The sequence below is a fragment of the Lutra lutra genome, chromosome 3 (genome assembly GCF_902655055.1).
Source record: "Lutra lutra chromosome 3, mLutLut1.2, whole genome shotgun sequence".
Classification (NCBI taxonomy): Eukaryota; Metazoa; Chordata; class Mammalia; order Carnivora; family Mustelidae; genus Lutra; species Lutra lutra.
In genome coordinates this window covers 18,360,585-18,383,500 of record NC_062280.1, presented here as the reverse complement: position 1 = coordinate 18,383,500, position 22,916 = coordinate 18,360,585, and the positions used below count along the sequence as shown (strand labels likewise).

The following is a 22,916-nucleotide window of genomic DNA, read 5'->3' as shown; positions in this document are numbered from 1 at the left end:
TATAACTATAGCAAGCACTGTTACTTGCTCTCCCGACAGCCCTGTCCCATTACCCTGACTAACATAACTCTGATTTTATTAGGATGTACAATAGGCCCAAACCCAGGGCGTGGATCTTGCTAGATCTAATCTAGTCCCATGTGCTGGTGGGTGGTCTGGGGGGCATATCACTGGTTTGTACGGTGATACTTAAGAAGTCTTCTGGATGGGGGGGCAGATGGGGTTGGAGATGAATGAATGGCATAGGAAAAGAATGCACTCTGGCTTGCACCAACTTCCCCCCTGTGTAAAATGCTCTTCTACAAGGATATAATGCTTGCAGCTTGGGCAGCCATTTTGTGGGCCTAAAGAGACACATCACCAGTATGGTGGCACCAGGAGGCTGGCAGTGTGGAAAGACTAAAAGCCTGACACTTGGGAAAAACCTGGCACCTGGGACTGAGACCTTGATGAATTAAAAGTGCCTCTAAACCCACTCGGGACCAATTCAGAATTTCTATCAAATAAACAATAAACAACTATGGTTTTTATGACTATATTTATATGACTATGACAGTCATATAAAACTGTATACACTTACAGCCAACAGCTGTATAACTTGATAGAGAAATATCTTTCAATTTGTTATTATTTGTTTCAAAGGAACAAATAAGAAATACATTTAGATAATTTAAACAACTGACTTCTTCCACTCAGCCAGGCTCAAAACCTTTATTGACTCCTATATTTGTAATATTCTCCCCAATTCCAGTTAGTAAATACCTAGTTCAGTCCTAGACCAGTGTTTTTCAACATTAGCATGAATCAGAATCACCTGTTAAAACAGATTGCTGGGCCCATCTCCAGGGTTTCTAACTCAGTAGGTCTCAGGTAGAGCCTGTGAATTTGCATTTTTAACAAGTTCTCAGGTGATGCTGATGTCGCTGATGTGGGGACCATAGTTTGAACAACACTGCCTAGCCTATGGGCAGTCACGCCCTAAGTCAGCCAAATCCCTGATGCCTTCTACTTACACCTATACCCCAGATAGTTTAGTCTGAATTTCACTTTCTGACTACAGGATTCCTCTCCATACTTACCAGTAACTTGTTCTGGGCCTCTTTAATGTTATCCAAACTGGTCCACCACAATCCTATGAACCTTAGGTTTAGAGCCTGCCTTGCTTTTATACATATCGTCTGCTCTGCCTACAGTGTCCCCAAACCTTTTCCCATTAAAGCCTCTTTAGGTCTGACACAGTGGGTGGATTTCCCTCTCTTGGCCAAATCATTATTTCTTTCTTTTTATCTCAGAGAAATGAAAATCATGGGACTCCAACATATAGAAATGGGTTAAAGAATCTTTTTTCCTCCCTCTACTCCCTACCAGGTACCAGTGGGGGATGATGTCCTATATAATTGTCATTTGCACATTTGCTGGCCTTAACACAAAAAACTTTAACTCTAAAAACAAAACAAAACATCTTTAACCCTAAAATTGCCTTGTCCACAGCTGAATGCTCACTCATTCTGCAGAGAACACAGAAAGGTTATGTAAGTTTATTGCTGAGCTACAAGAAGCAAAACTAGTAACCCTCCCAAGAGTAAGCAACTGCTCTGTCCCTCACATTAATTTCTTTTGGGCAGAAATTGTGAGCCCACAGGGACATCTAATCACAACTTTCTCACTTTCACTTCACTGGTATGAAGAAGCACAATTTCTATACAAAGGGGTCATAAGCAGGGGTGTTGCAGAATGCATAGTCTCCTCCTTTTGATAAGTATGCTACCTGTCTCTGGGACAGTGGCCACAAACTGGAATGTGTCTTGCTCAAGAACAATATGCAATGGTCACAATCAAGTAAGTCCACCAAGCAAGTTTTCATCTTCATTCCCCAAGAGCTACCTCAATGTTTGAAAAATCCCATTATGAACTCTCAGTCCCCATGCTGACTTCACCTACCATCAGTGTTTGACATGGTTGATCATTTACGCTCTCTGATACAATTCTCTTGCCTTCCAGGGTATGACACTCTCATGTTTTTTTTCCTACTGAATGTCCATGAAGTGCCCCCCATTTTTTCCAGTATCCCTTGCTAGTTCCTCCTCTTCTCCCCTCATAATGCTGAAGAGACCCCAACGATCTGTCCTTGGTTATCTTCTCTGTTTACATTCATCTATCCATGATCCCAACTTGTCCCATGACTTTACATGCCATCTATATGTAAGTAACTCCCAAATTTGTATCATCTATTCCAAACCCGAGACTCATCTATGCTGCTTAACATTTCCAGTCAAATGGCTAATAGGCAAGGAAATTAACAAGTCCCAGATTTGCCTTTTAATTCCAACATCTCCCACCCCAAACCTACTCCTCCCACAAAATCTCATTAAAGAGAAACTTTATCCTTCCACTTGTTCAAGCCAAATCCCTCAAAGTCATCCCTGACTTTTCTTTCTCTCACATTCTGCACTTAGTCTCTTAGAAAATTCTGTTAGCTCTACCTTCAAAATATTCTGGATTCTCCAGAAGCCAATCTCCACCATTACCACCCCCTTCTATCTTTGACCTCCTATAAACTATTCTAGGATGGTGGCCAAAGTGGTGCTTTCTTTTAAAATATGAATCATATTCTACCTTCTCTGTGCTAAAAGCCTGTTGAGTCTCTCTATTTACTTCAGAGTAAAAAGCCAAAGTCCTTACAATGGCCCCAAAGGCCTTATAAAATGTTTCTACCCCCACCTTTGCATCTCTCTACTACAGAGAGACCCATTCTCATCACACTCTGCTCTGGCCACACTGGCCTCTTGGCTGTATCTTACATCTGCCAGACACCCTTCCACCTAAGAGCCTCTACCTGGAATACTATTTCCCCAAGTGGTATTTAACAAGCATCTTCACTTCAAGTCTTCACTCAAATTACTCTTTCTTAATGAAGCCTACCTGTACCATGCTACTTAAAACTGTAATCAGCCCTTCTTAGCAATCTCAAGCCTATACTTTGTTTTATTCCATAGCACTTAAATAGTCTAAAATTATGTTGTTTGTCCTATGTTATACTTATTTTGTCCAACTCCCACACTAGAATGAATGATCTTCATCTGTTCTGATGTTTTCTGAACATCTACAACAATATCTGACATACAACTCTGATCATTATATGTTTTTGATCCCTCTCTTCTAAATTCTGACAATATCCATTATTACTTTTGAAGTATAAAAGAAGAGGAAAAACCAGTGAGTTTCCCAAGGAAGCAGGAAGATTACTATTAGGGTGACACTACTTGGTAGAAACCACCACCAAAACCTGTTCTTCATCTTTGCAGTATTAGGAGTGTAGTTAGCGGGCACCATTAGTGATCCTCACACAACCAAGACAACAAGACTAATGGTGGAACAAGAATGCCAATTTATAAATCTGATATTTAAAATAGAACTACTGAGGATACCACATGTCCACAGGCCTAACAGTGAATTCACTTCATGTGTAGGACAAAATTACTATCAGAAGGCTTAGTCAGAACAAGGAAAATTATTGAGATGATTTGGAAATCTGATGACCCCAGACTCTAAGCCATATACAACAGAGACAACAGAGATGGGCAGGGCACTCTCTTCCTGCTTAATGCCAATCAGTTTCTCCTGATTCATTTTTTCAACACATTTCTTGAGTGCTTGTGATGGGTCATACAGTGTGGGAAGTGAACCCTGAGGATACAAAGCACAATTCTGCTCCCAGTTCTGAGATATGGGAGTTACCTCACCACCAAGCGAGACTCCAACACCGTCTGGGTATACTACAGATCAACTCAATTCTGAAACTATCTACCTGGAGATAAGATCAGACCCCACAGGTTAAGAGCTCAGTCCTAGAAGACTGCCTGCCCCCATCCCACTTCAGATACTAATCCAAAGTCCAAGTTGTCCCCCATGCTTCTGACCCACCTGCTTACAGATCAAAGGTCACAACAGCTCTCTCCTTGGATTCAATTAATTTGCTAGAGGGGTTCACAGAATTCAGAGAAATATTTTACCTACCAGATTACCAGTTTGATACAAATTGATATAACTCAGCAGCTAGATGGAAGAGGTGCATAGGGCAGGGTATGGGGAAGGGGCACAAAGCTTCTATACCCTCTCCAGTGCACCAGTCACTCCAAATCTCCACATGTTCACCAATCCAGAAACTCTCTGAACCCCGCCATTCTGAATTTTTATGGAAGCTTCACTGCGTAGGGATGGATGATTAAATCACTGGCCACTGGTGATTGATTTAGCCTCTAGCTCTTCTCTCCTCCCTGGAAATCAGGGGTAAGACTTGAAAGTTCCAACCTTCTAATCATGGGGTTGGTTCCCCTGACAACCAGCCCCCTTCCTCAGAGAAAGCCAAAAGTTGCCCCATTTACATAATGAAACATATGTTAACTCTCCCACTCCTTAAGAAATTCCAAGGGTTTTTTATTTATTAGAGAGTGCAAGCAGGGAAAGAGGCAGAGGGAGGAGAGAGAGAATCTCAAGCAGACTCTGAATGCAGAGCCCAATATGGGATTTGATCTCTCATGATCCTGAGATCATGAACTGAGTCAAAATCAAGAGTTGTACACTTGACCGACTGAGCCACCCAGGTGCTGCAGGAAATTACAAGGGTTTTAAGAGCTCTGTGCCAGAGAGACAAAGACCAAATACATATTACTTATTATAAATCACAATGTCATACAGGGTCAAACAAGAGAAAAGAGTTCTTTTTCCTGCCCTTGAGAAACTTGCTTTCTAGTAGAGAAGAAAAATAATCAACAAATTAACATTAAAAAAAAACAAAACAAGATGACCACAGTTTGTGCTTATAGCTGTGAATAAAGTAATGTATTGAAGCTACTTCAGATAGGGTGGTCATGGAAGACCTCAATGAAGCCTAAAACATGAGTCTATACCCTTGATCAGAATCTCCCATCCCATTCTTCCCCCATTTCTGGTAAACACTATTCTGCTCTCTATTACTACGAGGTCAATTTTTTTCTTCTTTTTAAAAAAGTCCATGTATACGTGAGATTGTGTAATATTTTTTTCTATGTCTCACTTATTTCAGTTAGCATAATATCCTCCAGGTTCAACCACATTATTGCAAATGGCAGGATTTCCTTCTTTTTTGAGGTTCTATAGTACTCCATTGTATATACATGCCACATACTCTTTATTCTTTATCCCTTACCACTTAAACAACTTAGGTTGTTTCTATATTTTGGCTACCGTGAATAAAGCTATAGTGAACCTAGGAGTGCAGAGATCTCTTTGAAAAACTGATTTTGTCTCCTTCTGATATACACCCAGAAGTAGAATTGCAGGATCGTATGGGAGATTGATTTTTTTTAAGTTTTTTTTTTATTTTTTATAAACATATAATATATTTTTATCCCCAGGGGTACAGGTCTGTGAATCACCAGGTTTACACACTTCACAGCACTCACCATAGCATATACCCTCCCCAATGTCCATAACCCCACCCCCCCTCTCCCAACCCCCATCCCCCCATCAACCCTCAGTTTGTTTTGTGAGATTAAGAGTCACTTATGGTTTGTCTCCCTCCCAATCCCATCTTGTTTCATTTACTCTTCTCCTACCCCCTTAACCCCCCATGTTGCATCTCCTCTCCCTCATATCAGGGAGATCATATGATAGTTGTCTTTCTCTGATTGACTTAGTTCGCTAAGCATGATACCCTCTAGTTCCATCCACGTTGTCGCAAATGGCAAGATTTCATTTCTTTTGATGGCTGCATAGTATTCCATTGTATATATATATACCACATCTTCTTTATCCATTCATCTGTTGGAGATTGATTTTTAATTTTTTGAGGGATCTCCCCAGTGTTTTCCATAATGGCTGTACCAATTCATCCTAATGTTCCCTTTCCTCTATTTTATCTTGAGTCAATTTTAGTAACTTAATTTTTTCTTGAAATCGTTCATACATATGTAAGTATGTATATAAAATTATCCTGTAATTTATATAAGAGGCTACCTACACATTTTAGGGTACAATGTGTCAAGAATCTTCTTCCTCTCTTGGGAGGTTGAGTCTTCAAATGTATATGTAAAGAGCTATCAGATAGAGGGTAAAAAGAACATTGGCTGCCTCAAAAAACAGTACCTGTGCACAATAACCAATGGTGACCCAGTTTCTGGTTGGTGTGGATCCTGTTAGGTCCAAATCAGGGCACATTGTATAGGAAGTTTGAACCCTCTTCCTACCTGTTTCCTCAGGGTGGGGCTGCTCTGATTCAGAAGGTAAAGACTGATAATTGCAAATTACCATTTACAGAACTTACTGCCATGTCCACAAAAAATGCTTCCCAGTTGGTTATAAATGATGTAGTAAAATTGTAGTAACTGGTTTTGATTTATAACCCAAAACATTCTATGAAAGAGAAAAGTCTCAATGTGGCTAAGTCTACCTGAGCTTGAACCAGGAAGTACAATAGTAACTAAGACTTTCCAGTTAACAGAAGTAGGTGAAACCCAGTCCTGGTAGCTTTTATCTCAGTCAGTCTGAAACAGTCAGACGGAAAGCTCAGATGAACAATTGCCCATTTGCTTAAGTTACTTTCCAACAAACCTTAGTTCATTTGTATGTACTTAAATATTTATCTATGTAATTATGTCATTTTGACTGAAATTCAGACAACTTTTTTTTTCTGCTAAGATCTTGAGCCACATAATTAATCAGCACCAGAGGGTTGCACAAATCTCAACAGGGCAGCATTCACTAAAACATCCCAACGCCCTCTATTGCCAAGATATAATGGAACATAAAAGTTATAAATATGATTTCAACTTTAAATCTCCAACACTCAAAGGACATAGATTTCGTGTGAGATAAACTTACTCTCTTCCCACACTGTCTTATCTGGTCCCAGAAAATCAATATAATTTATATAGGAAAAGGCACGTGATGGGTTATTTTCTCCCCTCTTCTTGATCCATTCTAATCCCATTGTTAATCCATTTTTCATTCTTTAAAATGTCACAAGTCTGTTTTTTAAGAAACCAATAGTGTGATACTAAAACTTTTCTTAAAGAAAGGAATACATTGGCTGTCTTCGGATATCATACTGACTTTTGAAAACTGATTTTTATTATGAGATATTCTGGAGTGGATTAGTGACCAGTTGTCATAATTGTTTTAAATGCTTCAGTTGGGACCATGGACTCCCAGACATTCTGGCTTTCCAGGGCACAGAGAAGTAGTATATTTATGAAGTAATATACCTGTGCTTTGGGTTCTAACCCTTTTGAGAGACATTAAAATCAGCTCCTTACTTCTCCAGCACTCTGAAAACACTAGTGGTAAAGTTTTAATACATTTGGTTTATTAGACACCATTTTTTATTTATAACATACTAGGATTCCAAAAGGTTTATTTTTAATCTGAATTTCTCAAAAATAGAGACATTTTCAGATGATACTAAAAACTTCAGAGGAAATATGCACAAATTATTACCATTTTGAACATTTGCTTTATGTTTTGTGCCCTTTAAAAATGTGTAGCAGTACCTCTGTGTTTATAAGAGAATTCATCAAATGAATTAGATTCCATTTCTAGGTCACTCTTATCTGGGATGGTTAGTAAGTTGGCCATTACCTGGGAAATGGAGCCCTTTGGACCATATCTTGATCTCTATGGCAACCCCTACTCTCCACAACACCCAGAAGATGCTTTACTTTCCTCTCCTACACATGAGAGTAATACAGAAATAGCCCGTTGAAACAGAGATGTAGGAGCGGCTTTAAATTATTCAAGATCTTTATTATTAATGAATGCACTTTTGTGAGGCCTTAAAAAGGGTTGTAGCCTCAATGTCACTGCTTTGCGTGAAATTGCTGGGCAGTCAGAATAAGGCATCAACTCTCCATAGGAATGCCACATCTGGAAATCTGTTATTACTCAGCTTTTCCCTCTTCCAAAACTGCTGAGTAACCTATATAGGATGTTGGGCTAACCTGCTTCCCAGTAAAGTAGGAAAGGTAAGGAGCTGGCGAGGAGGCAAATCAATTTCATCTCTCGCTGCACTGTGGATGGAGCGGGAGGCTGGACCCTTCTGCACCCACCTGGGGGCTTTGGGGAGAGCTCAGGGGAGAAGTTTCTATACCAAATAGAGTTCTGATCTGATTGTCCTTGCTATAACTTTTCAAAACAAATCTTACTTGAATATATTTGGAACCTTCCTAGTTTGGGGCAAGTCTGGGACTATCACTTTTGCTGCCATTTTTTTTAAGTAATGAATGTAGTCAGTTTTTGTTTGTAAAATTACCATTAATTCATCCCTTCATTAGAAGAGGAGGAAAGTATTATTGAAATTTAATTATCATGTGACTTTTAAAAACAGTTTTCAACTGCTTATGTGAAAAAATGTTTTTTCTTAGAACCGTGTAAGGTTTCTCATAGCGTAACCCAGTAATCCATTCTTTTTGTTTTCAGTAAAAAAATATATAGGGGCGCCTAGGTGGCTCAGTGGGTTAAAGCCTCTGCCTTCGGCTCAGGTCATGATCCCAGGGTCCTGGGATCGAGCCCCGCATCGGGCTCTCTGCTCGGCGGGGAGCCTGCTTCCTCCTCTCTCTCTGCCTGCCTCTCTGCCTACTTGTGATCTCTGTCTGTCAAATAAATAAATAAAATCTTAAAAAAATATATATATATATACATACATACATATGCATATACACATGGGTAATTTGAACAAGAGTTACATCATGAAAGAACAGGTGACTACTTTTTTTTAAAAAAAGATTTATTGATTGATTTTTTTATTTGAGAGACAGCACAAACAGAGGGAGGGAGAGAGGTAGAGGGAAAGGAAGAAACAGACTCCCCACTGAGCAGGGGGAACCACACGGGGCTGGATCCCAAGACCCTGAGATCACCACCTAAGTCGAAGGCAGACACTTAACCAACGGAACCACCCAGGCATCCTTGACTACTCTTCTTAAAATAAAACATTGATTGAAATCTGTGTACACACACGTATATATACATATATGCGATAAGATGTTCAAATGGATAGTATCTGTCAGAAATTTAATGTGTAGATTATTTAGCATAGTGCTATTAGAAATTTAAATTGAGAGCTTCAAATTTTGTGCTTAAAAATTCAAGTAAGTTTACATTTTTTTGAAGTGAGATTAAAGTTACAATGCCTCAAAAGTTCCAACTATTCACTATATTAGTTTCAGGAGCTGCTCGAAGTTTCAGAGATACAGCTCCAAATCCCCAAGAGGATATAAGTGTAAGAGGCATCTAGCCCCACATTTCTTATTTTTATCCTCCCAAGAGATTACACAGGCTCCCTGAACACCTTTTATTCATCGTTCCACAGGTGAAATGACTTTGCCTAGTTGTCATTTTGTCCTCCCATCTTTCCCCTTCTAAGTGCAAAAACTTTTGCTTAAAATATTGGTTTATTTTCTGTTGCAGGGACCTCTTACCATCTGCCATTCCAAGAAATTCCTGAAATGGACCCAGGTAAACAAGGTGAGTATCATTCTCAAGTTTCTGAGCATAGTTTGTAAACGAAAAATTGAGGCGCAGATGTTGTATTTTCAGACTTCTGAGGTGCAAAACAGGGGACATTCAGCATCTGGCAGAAAAAGAAACTAGTGGGTGATTAAGAAGATTTTCTTTCTTTTCTAAACAGAAATTTGTAATATATGGAAGAGCATTCGGTCTGTTGTCCCGAAAGCACCAACAGTAACTTAGCAAAAGACTTGTTCTCAATATAATTACACCTTAAATAACTATCCAAATACACAAAAAGTAGCTTACCTAATTTTTGTATATCTTCATGGTTTACTGTTAAAATGACATCACTGTAGCTATTTTAACATCAAGGGTAGGTTCATAGTACTATGCGGGCCCAAAGTTGGGTGAAAGTTCTCACAGCTGTCACTGTGCAAATATTTGATAACTGGGTATGAAGGCACTAATTCTCCTTTCTACCAATACCTCTGAATTCCAGGGTAAGCCCAGGAGTGGCTTGTGATTTTTTTTTTCTTTACAGATTTTATTTATTCATTTGAGAGAGAGAGAACAAGAAAGAGAACATGAACTAGGGGGAGGGAGGGGGAGCTCACCTGCTGAGCAGGGAGCCCAACGCAGTGTGGAGGGTGCCTGGATCCCAGGACGCCGGGATCATGACCTGAGCCAAAGCAGACACTTAACTGACTGAGCCACCCAGGTGTCCAAGAACATGCATTTCTAACAAGTTCCCAGGCAATGCTGACACTTCTCACCTGGAACCACACTTGGAGAATCACTGGCCAAGAATCTATTTTTGGATCATCCCACCAGAGATGATAGCCTGTTCATTAGAGTCTCAGAATCTGTAGGATCTGTAGAAAGTGACAACATAAGAATCATTTAAAGCAAAACATGTTTCCCAGTCAAATTGCTTTCATGAACAAGACCGTATGTAGCTTGGATTATTACTTCTTTAAGCATCTAAAACTGCTTTCTGCATAGTTGTGGGCCTCAGACATCAAACGACTCCTTCCTTTCTTGAGTTTTCTCCCACCGGCAGAAAAGGAAAAGAAAAAAAAAAAAAAAAGCCCTTAGGAAGCAAAGCTGGTAGTGAATCACCTGGGATGCTCATTCATTTTCCACATTGTACTCGATCACAGCTTGCCATGTTATGCTGCATAACTTCATCAGATGACACTGCAAAACATAATTTGACAGGAGTGCCACGGGCCAGATGGTACAGCAGGTAGAGAATCGCTCTTCCACCAGTGGCAGCATCTGGGAAAACCTGCAGAGCCCGAGTTTGCTGATTCTCTGGATTCGTTTGGTGCATCTGAGAGGAACCAGGGCACAAAAACTGGCCAATTTCCAGAAGGAAAGAAATGTTGGGCATTACAGTTTTGTAAAACTATTTTTGCACCGTTCTGGCTACTCTCGATGTGTTTTCCCTCCTCCAGATAGAGAGCAGAGGTGTTTCTTCTAACTTCTCCATAGTCTAATTCTGGAGAGCTAAAAACTGAAAACTATTTCCAAAACATGGAGAAATGTTAAATAATAAAAGATTAAGAGCAAATTGTAGCTTCTTTGATATGTTCAAAAAAAAAAAAGAGGGAAATAGGGTGTGAAGGGTTCTTAAGATTGTTTAATGACATTTTTAGGCATATTCACCTGAGGTAAGTGTCTTCCACTCATGGTCACATACCCATCATTGAATTAGGGTATGTTCCAGGAGAAGCTTTTGCTGTGCTCTAACTCCCCAGGTGTGGATCTGACCTAGTTTGGCACCATAAGCCCCTCAGTGGGTTAGCACAGTGCCTGGCACTCAATACCCACATATATAACAGCTAGGACTTTTCCCCCACAACACTTCAGGGAAAGAAACATTATTTTCTAAACCAAAACCAAGTCTTTGTAGCTTGGTATGAAATTTAGACTCAGTTAAGTTTGGGAAGGAGCCATTCCTTAAACACATAATAAAAACCTTTTAAGGTTCCTCCACCGAACATCTGATCTGAACTATTCAGGACTTCCTGTCCAGGCATCAGCCCTTCTCCCGCTTCAGGCAAGAGACAGCCATAGCTAGAGTGACCCTGAAATCAAGATTGGTTTTCAAAGCAAGGGAAGTCCAGAATGCGTGTATGTGGCAAGGAGGAGGAACTGGGAGAGAGGACAAGGTTGTGGACACAGAAAGTGGGGGATCCCGGTGGTATTTATGTCAAGAACCTCTTCCTCAGTCCACCCAGCTCCCAGTCAGCCTTCTTCTGTTGAACCAGTGCACCTGTTCTGCTTTGGAAGAATAACTTGCCCTTGATCTTGGTCCTTGAAACTCTATTAGTATTGAGTCAAACCCCCATTTCCATGAATAGCTTTAGTTCCTTGATGGGCCTTTCATACAAAGGCCTGGGTGGGCTGACTTTACAGAGGCCCCTTAAACACAAAGAAGCTGTTCAATCTTCCAAAGGAGTGAAGAGTTTAGACCTTGAAACACACACAGGAAGGGACAAGGAAAAATTGCCTCTTCATCCTCTAAATTCTCCCATTTCTGCAAGAATAAGAAATTAAAATCAACATAAATTATCCTGCCACATGGGTGTGAGTCAATGAAAGCCACTGGGCAGCCCCCTTGTTTGTGTTTTGCTATCGGGCTTGCTTAGCAGGAGCTAAAGGGCTATCTGTGTGTCTACTCACAAACGTGTCTCCAGCACACATATCTATTTACCTGATGAAGAAAGTGAAGATCAAATAGTAAACTAATTTCCCCAAAAGGAACAGGAACTAGTTATGACTTTAGAGCTTTCTCTTCTCCACCACACTGTGAAAGGGATGAATAAACACTCAGGACCCGAAAAGGGCTCAGAAATGTTAACCATTGTTGTAGTGTTCTTGGTGGTGGTAACTCTCAAAAGAAGGTATAATAGGGGCGCCTGGGTGGCTCAGTGGGTTAAGCCGCTGCCTTCGGCTCAGGTCATGATCTCAGGGTCCTGGGATCAAGCCCCGTGTCAGGCTCTCTGCTCAGCAGGGAGCCTGCTTCCTCCTCCCTCTCTGCCTGCCTCTCTGCCTGCTTGTGGTCTCTCTCTGTCAAATAAATAAATAAAATCTTTAAAAAAAAAAAGAAGGTATAATAATAATTCTTTTCTGATCGTAAAAGTAATGGACGCTCTCCATAAACACGTTGAGGTGATATCAACAAGTAGAATGAAAATAACTCTACAAAGAATTCGAACAGCCAGAAATAACCTCTATGAACCATTTAATAATTGCCCTGAGAAATTAACCTCCACGTGGCAAGGATTTGTATCTGTTTTGTTAACTGTTACATTTCAAGGGCCTGGAATCATGCTGGGACCATATAGTAAGAGCTCAATAAATATTTGCTGAAGGAATGAATGGATGGAGAGCTTTTGTGTCATTCTCCTATATGCATAAATTTTTGTGTGTACATCTGACTAGAACTTATTTACAAAATTGACTTTATATTCTACACAGTTTTTTTTTATCCTGTTTGATTCACAAGACTATTTCCACTTTTTAAAAATATTTTCTTTGTTTATCTGAGAGAGAGAGAGAGTATGCATGAGCTCTGGGGGAGGGGCAGGCAGAGAGAGAGAGAGAGAGAAAAGCAGACTCTTTGCTGAGCAGAGAGCCCCGATGCAGGGCCAATCCCAGGACCGTGAGATCATGACTTGACCCAAAGGCAGAGGTTTAACTGACTGAGCCACCCAGCTGCCCCAAGACTGTTTCCTTTTTACATAAAAAGTTTAGTAGACTCAGAGGATGTCCTGTAGGGTCACTTGCAGCCTAGGACACTGCAACCATTATTTTTTGTTCCCAGGTAGGAAAGAAAGCTCTAGATGTTGATTTCTTCACCTGCAGAACTAGGCTACATGATCTCTAGGATTCCCTTCTCCGGTATGGGATTTATCTAATGAGATGGTCCTTTATCCATGATATTTCATGTTTTCTTTCCAGATGCCCTTAACAGTATTGAGAATTCCATTTACAGAACAGCCTTCAAATTACGATCAGTGCAAACTCTGTGCCAGTGTAAGTACAGAATCTCTTTAAAAACTTGAAATAATCTGATCCTGATGTATGTTGTAAAATTCACAGAGAAAACAAGAACTCCCCCCATGCGAGTGACTGCTAGCTCCAGAAGGCTGGGTCTATACATTTACCTTATTAGTAACAGAGATGATAGAATGGGGAGGGTACAGCCTTTGTGTGCTACCCACGTGTAGCTTCACTGTCTGACAAGAGAAAATAACTTGTGGAAGATGTTTTAAATTTTTTTAAAATTTTTCCTACTTGGTTTCTGGACATTTTTTGTTTGTTTCCTTTTCAGGATACCAATATTGACACAAAATAAAATTGTAAAATTAGTTTAGAATCTACACGTGTAGATTTAAGCATGAAAATTAAAAATTCCTTCTACCATGTAAGATTTGCATTTTGAAGTCATACCCCTCTTTTTGAACATGCAAAAGTACATTCAGATGAATCATCCTTGGGCCACAAATCTTAAAACGATCTCAAGAATTCTCTGAGAACTGCTTTTTTGCATTAAATTTATATCTGGTTGAATGCCATGATTTTCTTTTCCTATATTATCACGGGCAAAATAAGATAAAATACAGTAAAAGTGTTTATTTAGTAAAAATTCTTCAAAATGAAATAAATTGGGTTCTATGTATGAAAAACAACAGGGATTCAACCTAAAGTTATTGATTTCTAGTAAGTGCTGAGTTGCATTAAAAAAAAAATTTCATGTGAAGTGATTTATGACATTTATCAGATCAGACCTTAAAGAAGTGTTATACCTATGACATTTGTCCTGAAGATTGCAATTTTTGTCATAGTTTGCCTTCTGCCTAATAAGTTATTTAGACCAGTGATTTTCAAATTGTGCTTCACAAAGTGCCTAAGGGTAAGAGTACGGCAGGAAAGAAAGTAGAGGCAACTGAGGGAAGGGCAAAAGACCATCTCTTCAACCAATGCAACTTGTTTTCTCTATTTTCCCCACTGCAAAAGGGCCCTTTGAAGAAGAGACTCCCAGCTTAAAAAAAAAAAAAAAAAAAAGATTTTTTACAAATTCACGTATAACTCTTACTTATTATTCCAGAGGTCAATAAAAGGCAGAATATGCTCACCAAAAATTTACCCTCAATTCTGCTATTTTCCTGGGGAATTTCTCCCATTAAAGACAGTTAGTGGCAAATGTTCGTGTAAGCCTCCCTCATCAATGCCTGGAGTGTGGACTAACGGTAAAATTTGAGGATATACCTTTTTGAACATTTTATCACCCCTGGCATTAGAACTTGAATAATACTTAATGGGGAATATTAACAACACACAAAACCAGTAGTTCAAAGTTCTCCCCAGAAGAGATATCCAAACAATGATCTGAAAACAAGAAAGTCCCAATGCCTGAGATAAAGCACACCGTGAGATCCAGGCGACAGGATCTCAGGGCACCACATAAATCTTGTGGGGAGACGCACGCACACCACCATTATCTGTTTCGCTGTAATACAGAACTCGCCGCAGAGGACAAGAACGCCTTGTGTACAGCGCGCCGGCCAGGGTGATGAGTTTTGTGACTGAGTAACGATAAAACAGTGCACTTTCCACCACCTGCAGCCAGGTTTTTATTAAAGTCACAACCTAAAACCTACTCCTCGCTTCTGCACGCTCTCCCCTTGAAAGCAGGATCAGAGAACAAATAAAAAATTTTATTATACTTGCTAGATTTCTTATCTGTGAGGCTGATTTACGAAGTAGAGAAAAGCGCAGGGTTTTATCATTCCACAGACTGAAGTGTTTTCAAGGCCAGCAGCTCTGGGCGCCACTGACATCCTCATCTCTCAGATGGCGCAAGTGGGTGTTTATTAATCTGGTCTGTTATCCTCTGTCTGCAAGAAACCATAGGGTTAGCTCTATTTCATTCTTCCTTGTATTCATTGCCTTGTAAAATTTTTAGGAGGTGGTAAAAAAAAAACAAACCCATAAGAAATAAACCATTATTTTTTGTAAGCAATGTTCGCTTTATTAAGTGCCTTCCCTAGATAAAAATACCGATGGAACCAAGATCAACAAAAAGAAATATCACCGAGCCAAGGGCGGACCCGAAGAGTCTGATAATTCAGCAACTGCACTTTTATAAAGATCACCGGTTTTTTAACTTAGGCAATTGCATTTTAACACAATATTCCTTCTGAAGCAAGGCTGTGGACAGGGAAAACTATATTTGAACACGAAAGGTAAATTTGCTCAATTCACTTAATCAAGAGTCGAAGCACTGTTTTCACCACTTCTCAGTACAGTGCCCTAACTTTCTTAGAAGGCTGCTTTTCAATTTTCTCACTTTTTTTCCCTTTTCAACGTCCATCTGCAAAGCAACATCCTAGAGGTTACATTGGGAATAATGTTATAACTAGGCTTTACTCACAGATGCGCTTTTCCGAAATCAAATCTGCTATCCCACTAATAAGGTCTGCATTCTACACAAGAGATATTCATCCAAATAGTGGTCATATTCTAATTCCCTTTAAAGAAAATAGTTGCTATTTAAAAAGTCTTGATTAAACACTAGGAGACATTTGCTTTATTTGAGGCCTTTATTTGAAGCCTGTGTTCCCATTGGAAAATAAGATAATTTCCTGTTTGCTTTCCACAGTGGACTTGATGGACAGCTCTCTGATTCAGCAAGTCCTCCTCCGTCGCAGCCTCTGGGAAGCGAGAGAGATCCCGCGCCCTGTGCAGCAGCTCTCTCAGACCCTTCAGGAGCTTTTTCATAGAGTCGGGGTGGACAAACCAGGACAGGTGCATCCCAGAGCTTCAGAACTCACTCTGAGCCTTCTCACAACGATGTACGACAGGTGAGGATGTGAAGGTCACACTGTGGCCTCAAGACAGTGTTTAGTCACCGCTGGTCATTGGCCGCCTAGTGTCATCTAAGGTTTGCTTGAGGTTTGTTACATAAGAAGGCCTCTTTGTTTTCCACAAATGTATTATTCATTCAGGAGGGGGATGAAGAAGTACATGTTTATCAGCTTCACTAATACAAATGACCCGTGAATAGCAAAAAGGGGAAAACAAATCCAGATGACTTCTGTCTCACACAAACTCATTTCCACTCTGGAGGCATGCCCACCTTTTGCGAAGGTGGTTATCTAGCTATGCATACAAAAAACTACTAAGAAAACTTTTTTCTTGGGTCCCTGGTAGCTTATTTCTTATAACCAATTATTGGTTTTTGTTTTGTTTCTCAGGTACAGTAAGGTTGATTAACCTATGCCTGAGTGGCTAACCGTTGTCTTAGTCTGTTTGGGCTGCCGCAACAAAAATACTGTAGACCTGGTGGCTCAAACGACAAACATTTATTTCTCACCATTCCCAAGGCTGGGAAGTCTGAGGTCAAGGTGCCGGCTGTTTTCAGTGTTTGATGAGGACCAACTTCCTGATTCACAGAGAACTATCTTCTTACTGTGTCCTCATGGGGTGGAAGGGGTGAGGGAGTTCTCTGAGTTCTCTTTTACTTAAGTTTTTTTTCCTGAGTTCTCTTTTATAAGAGGAGCACTAACCCAGTTCATGAGGGTTCCAATCTCATGACCTAATTATCCTGAAGTCCCACCTCCCAATTCCATCACATTGGAGGTGAGAATTTTGACATGTGAATTTCAGAGGGATCCAAACATTCGGTCCTCTGCATCTGTAAGCCAATTGAGACCATATCAAAGACTTAATTATGCATGCCCCGAAGTAAATGATGTGTGTGTGTGTGTGTGTGTGTGTGTGTCTGTGACTGTGTGTTCCCCTGGCTCTCCGGTCTACCCTTCTTCTGCCGCACTTCATTCTGTTTTCCTTAGGTGGTCTTGACCGAGGAGGGCTCATCTTTTAGAATGCATTTTAAAAAATCATAGTAAAGGGACGCCTGGGTGGCTCATTTGGTTAAGCAGCTGCCTTCAGCTCAGGTCATGATCCCAGCGTCCTGGGATCGAGTCCCACATCGGGCTCCTTGCTCATCAGGGAGCCTGCTTCTCCCTCTGCCTCTGCTTGCCATTCTGTCTGCCTGTGCTCGCTCTCTCTCCCTCTCTCTCTCTGACAAATAAATAAATAAAATCTTTAAAAAAAAATCATAGTAAATATAAAACATTTGGAAAGTGCAGAAAAGAGTAAAGAAGAAGAAATGTTACCCCAAATCCTGCCTCTCAGAGGCAAGCACAGTTTAGCCATCTGGCAAATTCCTAGTGTTTCCTTTTCTAGTTTATTTTTTTAATCACACAAATAATCTATAAACATGTTCTCAAGGTATTTTTTCATTATTTCAGACTCCTTAAACATTAAGCTTTTTTAAAAAGATTGTATTTAGTTATTTGTCATAGAGAGAGATAGAGAGAGAGAGTACAAACAGGGGGAGTGGCAGGCAGAGGGAGAAGCAGGCTCCCTGTTGAGCAAGGAGCTCAATGAGAGACTCAATCCCACGACCCTGGAATCATGACCTAAGCCAAAGGCAGATGCTTAGCTGACTGAGCCACCCAGGTGCCCTTAGCTAAGCATTAAGCTTTTGAGGAAGCACCTGGATGGTTCAATTAAGCATCTGAGTCTTGATTTCAGCTCAGGTCGTAATCTCAGGATCGTGAGATCGAGCGCCACTTTGGGCTGCACTTTGAGCTTAGAGCTTGCTTAAGATTCTCTCTCTCACTCTCCCTCTGCCCCTCCCCACGCCAAAAACAAAAACAAAAACAAACAAAACAAAAACAACTTTTTTTTTGCAAGAAAAAAAACACCTCCAACATTAAGCTTTTGACCATCATTTCTAATATCAACGCCTGCTTCTAAGCATCTTCTTGCCTTTGAGGCATTGTTTTGCAGGCTTGGATCTACACAGTCAGTGACCAACAGATGATTAGGCTCTAAGTGAGGGCCTGTGAGCTTGTGGATCTTTTATGTACATGTTTTTGTGCTTGTATCTTTGTTTGGTTTCTAGGTACGTGCATCCTAAGGAAGTGACACTGCCTGCTCCGTGAAGATGGGGTGCATCCCTGTTTCCCCAGTGCCCAATGCAGTGCTTAGCACCAAGAAAGCATCCAATAAATATCCATTGGGGACATGAATGAATGAGTGAATGAATGATGAAAAAATTTAATTCAATTTTTAGTCTGCCAAAACCTAGATATAGGAAAACAGACCACGAAAAATATGAACTTACAAAAAAATAAATAAGAAAGAAAATAAAGAAAAGAGAAGGAAAGTGTGAACTTGGAAAACGATGTCAGAAGTCTCTGTTAATAGTTATAGTCTTTATAAGGCAACTTCACCCAGAATCACCCTGCCCTTCCCCATTCTTTTCTCTGTGTTTTGTTGCCGTGTAGCACAGGAACGGGTTTGCTCAAGCTTGTGCCTGCAGCTGCTGCCCTGATTGCTTTGTCTGGGGACAGCCCTCTTACAAAATACAGAGGTAACTCACCGAGGAGTTTATCAAGTGCAGTAACCTCCAAATCTCCAAAACACTATCTTCTTCACTCATTCCTATGCCCCTGCCATGTGGCTTTTCTTCGATATGCAGTCAGCATGAAGAAAGTTTTCAAGGTGTCGATCTATTCTTTCTAATTATTCATAACTTGGTCGTCCTCGCTATTTATTTGTGTGGGGATTTTTCAGGCACAGAAGTAGTTATCATTCCTTTAATGAACCGGGACTCTCCTCACAATGCCATTTACCAACCTCGTGGTCTTCATCACTGATGTGCTGAATTATCAGGAGGTTGAAATGTGAATTGGTTTTCATTAGTTGTCAAATTACCTCATTTGGGAAGGCTTCAAACTAGCAAGCAAATAATCGAGAAATATGGCTTTCCTTTCCTTTTCCCTTCATACCTACAAATAAACTGCTTAGAATTCAAGGCACTTAGTCTTCCAAGACGTATGGCAAGTGTTCCTTTTAAAGATTTCTTTCTCCCTTTGTATGTCTAGCTCTTTTTCAGCTCTATGCAGAAAATACCAGGGGAGCTTATGATTCTGGGGCACGCATGACTCGAAGCATTTTGAGAAACCTACTAACAGATCTACAGCAGGTAAATCTCTAATACTTAAGAATTCTAAATTCGTTCTAGTTATATTAGTCACCTTTATTAGCAAAGAATCTGATTTTTACAGTGTCAGTTCTCCCTTAATACAGTTCTCCATGCCATTCTTCCCCTCTACAGCCACTGCTGTACCTGAGCAGAGATGTGACCATTATAATCACTTCTTAACTCAAGCTTTTCCTCTCTCCAACTCTGCCCCCACACTGCAGTCAGTGACTTTTCCAAAATGCAAATGTCACCCTCATGCTTAAAATTCTTCACTGCCCATGCTTGTCTATAGAAAAAAGCCTAAATTCTTTAGCATCATATGAAAAGCTTTCATGATTTGACCCAATCCTTTTCTTTTCAAAAAGAGGTAAAATCATGATTTTATAGGACTATAAAAATGAACACCAGTCCAAAAATGTATTTAATTTATGAATTAAAAAAGGGTATCAGTAAGGTGTTGAAACTAGTTGAAAGAAATAACTGAAGAATGGACAAACTGATAGATAAGGAATATTAAAATGAACTTGCAGGTGGATGCAAGACTGGCTTTTGGGGGAAGTTGGGAGTGAGTCCCTAACCAGGCCAGAATTTATTTGCATATCTATAGATGAGAATTATTTACAATTCAATCTGTTTTCTGCACATTAACTTTGATTCTCTTGCAGAGTTGTAAAATAGCCCAGCTAAAGGAAATGATGTATATCTCTCTACATTCAGGTATCACCCTTGAAAAGATCGCCAATGGTTTCTTTTGCTTATTCTACAGACTTTAATTTTTCCTTGCATTTTTTATGCCAATTTCACTTCTATATATCAAAATCCTTGCTCTGCCCAACATGCGCCAAGTTCTCCTCCCCTGACTTGTGCAGCCTCATCTATCAGCAACATTGTTGCCTATCACTTGGAAAATACAGTTCATCTTTCAAGTCATTCAGATGGTTAGTCACCTCCTCACTGAAAGCTCTTTAACTTCCTGTGCATAACTTTGTTATAGCACTCATTGACTTTTGTTGCCATTATTATCAGATGTATGCCTTGTACACTAGAGTGCTTCTCAAGGGGAAGGACTGTATTGCACTCATGTTTATGTCTCCAATGGCTTACAAAGTGCCTGGTTGTAAGACCTTTGACCAAAGATTAATGAAAGCATAAATGAAATGCAGTGCTGAAGATTCAAATAGTTAAGGTTTCCATCATTTTCTGTGCTTTAAGAACATACAGATTTAATATTGTTTTTATCCTTGCTAATTGAGGGAATTTAACCCTCTTAAAGCAAAAATATTACTTAACTGTTAAAATGATTTTAAATGATGCATCCGAGCATCTACAAATGGTTGGAGCACACTCCAGATTGTCTTGTGTGGAAGTGGTTGCTGTCCTAGTGTGTCTTTTACCCCTGCTTCAAAGATTCCTCTGCTGTTCTTCCAGCTCCTGTAAAGTCCCCACAGTGAGTTTTCTGCATTGTGAAGCAATAATAACTTTCTGTTATTTTTCTCCTGTATCTAGGCTGTAAGAAAGAATACTTTGTAAGGTTCTCTGGCTGGGGTCCTGTCAGTTAGACTGACAAATGACAGATGAACAAGAGGAGAACAAACAGAAGTTTACTAGCATGTATATGGCACATGCACATGGGAGTGCCTAGCGATGAGTAACTCAAAGGGCTGACTAGAACTCAGGCTTACATGCAATCTTAAGCTAAACAAAGGCAAATGGGTTCTGGGCTTCCCAGTGGGGAAGGAAAGTGATGAAAAGGTAACCAGGAAAAGTATGATGAGCAAAGGTTGTTTAAAGTTTGTTGTGAGGATTTAGGTTGGTTCCTTCTCCATTGATAAGAATTGCTTAGTGTCCTCTTCTTGCTGGTAGGAAGAAGGAGACATCTTTGGCAAATTGAAATTTCCCTCATAAGTATACATTTTCTTGACAAGTATACATTTTCTTTCCTGCTTTTAGAGCTTCTCCTGCATCTGCCGGTTTTCATTGGCCTTTAGCTCAAAATAATCCATATGCCAAAGGAGGTGGCATATTCTGGTACTCTTCAAGTACCAGAATCCAAGAATTCTGAACTGGGAATTCTGAACCAAGAATTCTGAACTGGGAATAGTCATGAAGGAGATGAGTAAAGAGGAAGATTATTAGAACTTTAGGACAGGGAGTATGGTTTAGAAAAACCAATCCTGGGGGCACCTGGGTGAGCATCTGACTCTTGATTTCAGCTCAAGTCATGATCTCAGGGTTGTGAAATTGATCCCATGTCAGGCTCCAAGCTTAGTGGAGAGTCTGCTTGAGATTCTCTCCCTCTCCCTCTCCCTCTGTCTCTTTCTCCTGCACTTGCTCTCTCTCTCTCTCTCTCAAATAAATAAATAAATAAATCTTTAAAAGAGAGAGAGAAAGAAAAACCTATCCAAAGTTACCTGTGCTTTGATTTGGTCTTAACATCTCATGTTCGTATTGATCATAATAATTAATATTTCATTTGTTCTAGAAATTCCCAGTAATATTCAACATGTTCATATTTTTTCAAATGGAGTGATGATTTTTTAAAAATTTAGAAAGTTAAACATCAGGCATAGTTATTTCAGAGCTGTTCTGGTGGTGGTGGTGGCACATAGATCCCATTGCCAGCTTTCTGCTGACTCTCAGGCATATCTGCCAGAGCAGAGGTACTACCCAAGCATCCTCATGCCTCAAGACTCAAGCTGGTGGAGAGCCAGAGAGAGTGGCAAAGTCTGTCCACCCATTTATGCAGTCAGACTTAAAAGGGTCAGGGGGGAGCTTAGGTGAATATTATGAAAGTAAGTGTTCTGAGGGGCATTTTCCTTTTCTTGGAGAAATCCTTGTTCTCACTTTGTAACTACTGTAGCCCCAAACCAGCACCCTACCCAACAAGCCCTAAAAATGTGCTCTTGTTCCAGGCTCAACTGAGGTCAATGAGCCGCTGAAATGGCAGCTCCAGCAGGGCTCCGTCTCCCACATTAGGACGCTCCTGAGAAAACTCTTAGGAAGGTGGAAATTTGCATAGCAAATTATCCTCCCATTGACTTCCATTAAGAACTCAGAGATGGATTCCCATAGAAAATTCCAGGCCTCACCATGTGATTCAAACCACTCCCCCAAGAATCCTAATTATCATTTCAAGTGGCGTTCTGCCTGGGGTAATCTAAGCCACATGCAATCTTCCATAGCACACCTGCAAGAAATTAGTCGAATGGGCAATTAATCCACAAAATCTTTGTGCACATACTTAAAGCCAAAAATGGAGGTTAAAATCCACTACAGAAGTGAGTTTTCTTTTGATTGATGTCAGCATCACATAGCCGGCAAATGAACCCCATCTGATCCCCTTCCCTTATTTTACAAG

The 22,916-nt window shown here is 40.2% G+C and overlaps 1 protein-coding gene across 1 annotated transcript in view; it reads left to right on the top strand.

Annotated features, from left to right (window-relative positions):
• The first annotated feature begins 9,482 nt into the window (after positions 1-9,482).
• The window catches only part of DYTN (dystrotelin), a 49,910-nt gene continuing 36,476 nt past the window's right edge, over positions 9,483-22,916 (top strand). The window contains exons 1-5 of the mRNA XM_047722308.1: positions 9,483-9,501; positions 13,456-13,530; positions 16,160-16,361; positions 18,858-18,943; positions 19,458-19,558. Of these exons, the coding sequence (XP_047578264.1) occupies positions 9,483-9,501; positions 13,456-13,530; positions 16,160-16,361; positions 18,858-18,943; positions 19,458-19,558 (483 nt within the window). The remainder of the gene's footprint in view (positions 9,502-13,455; positions 13,531-16,159; positions 16,362-18,857; positions 18,944-19,457; positions 19,559-22,916) is intronic.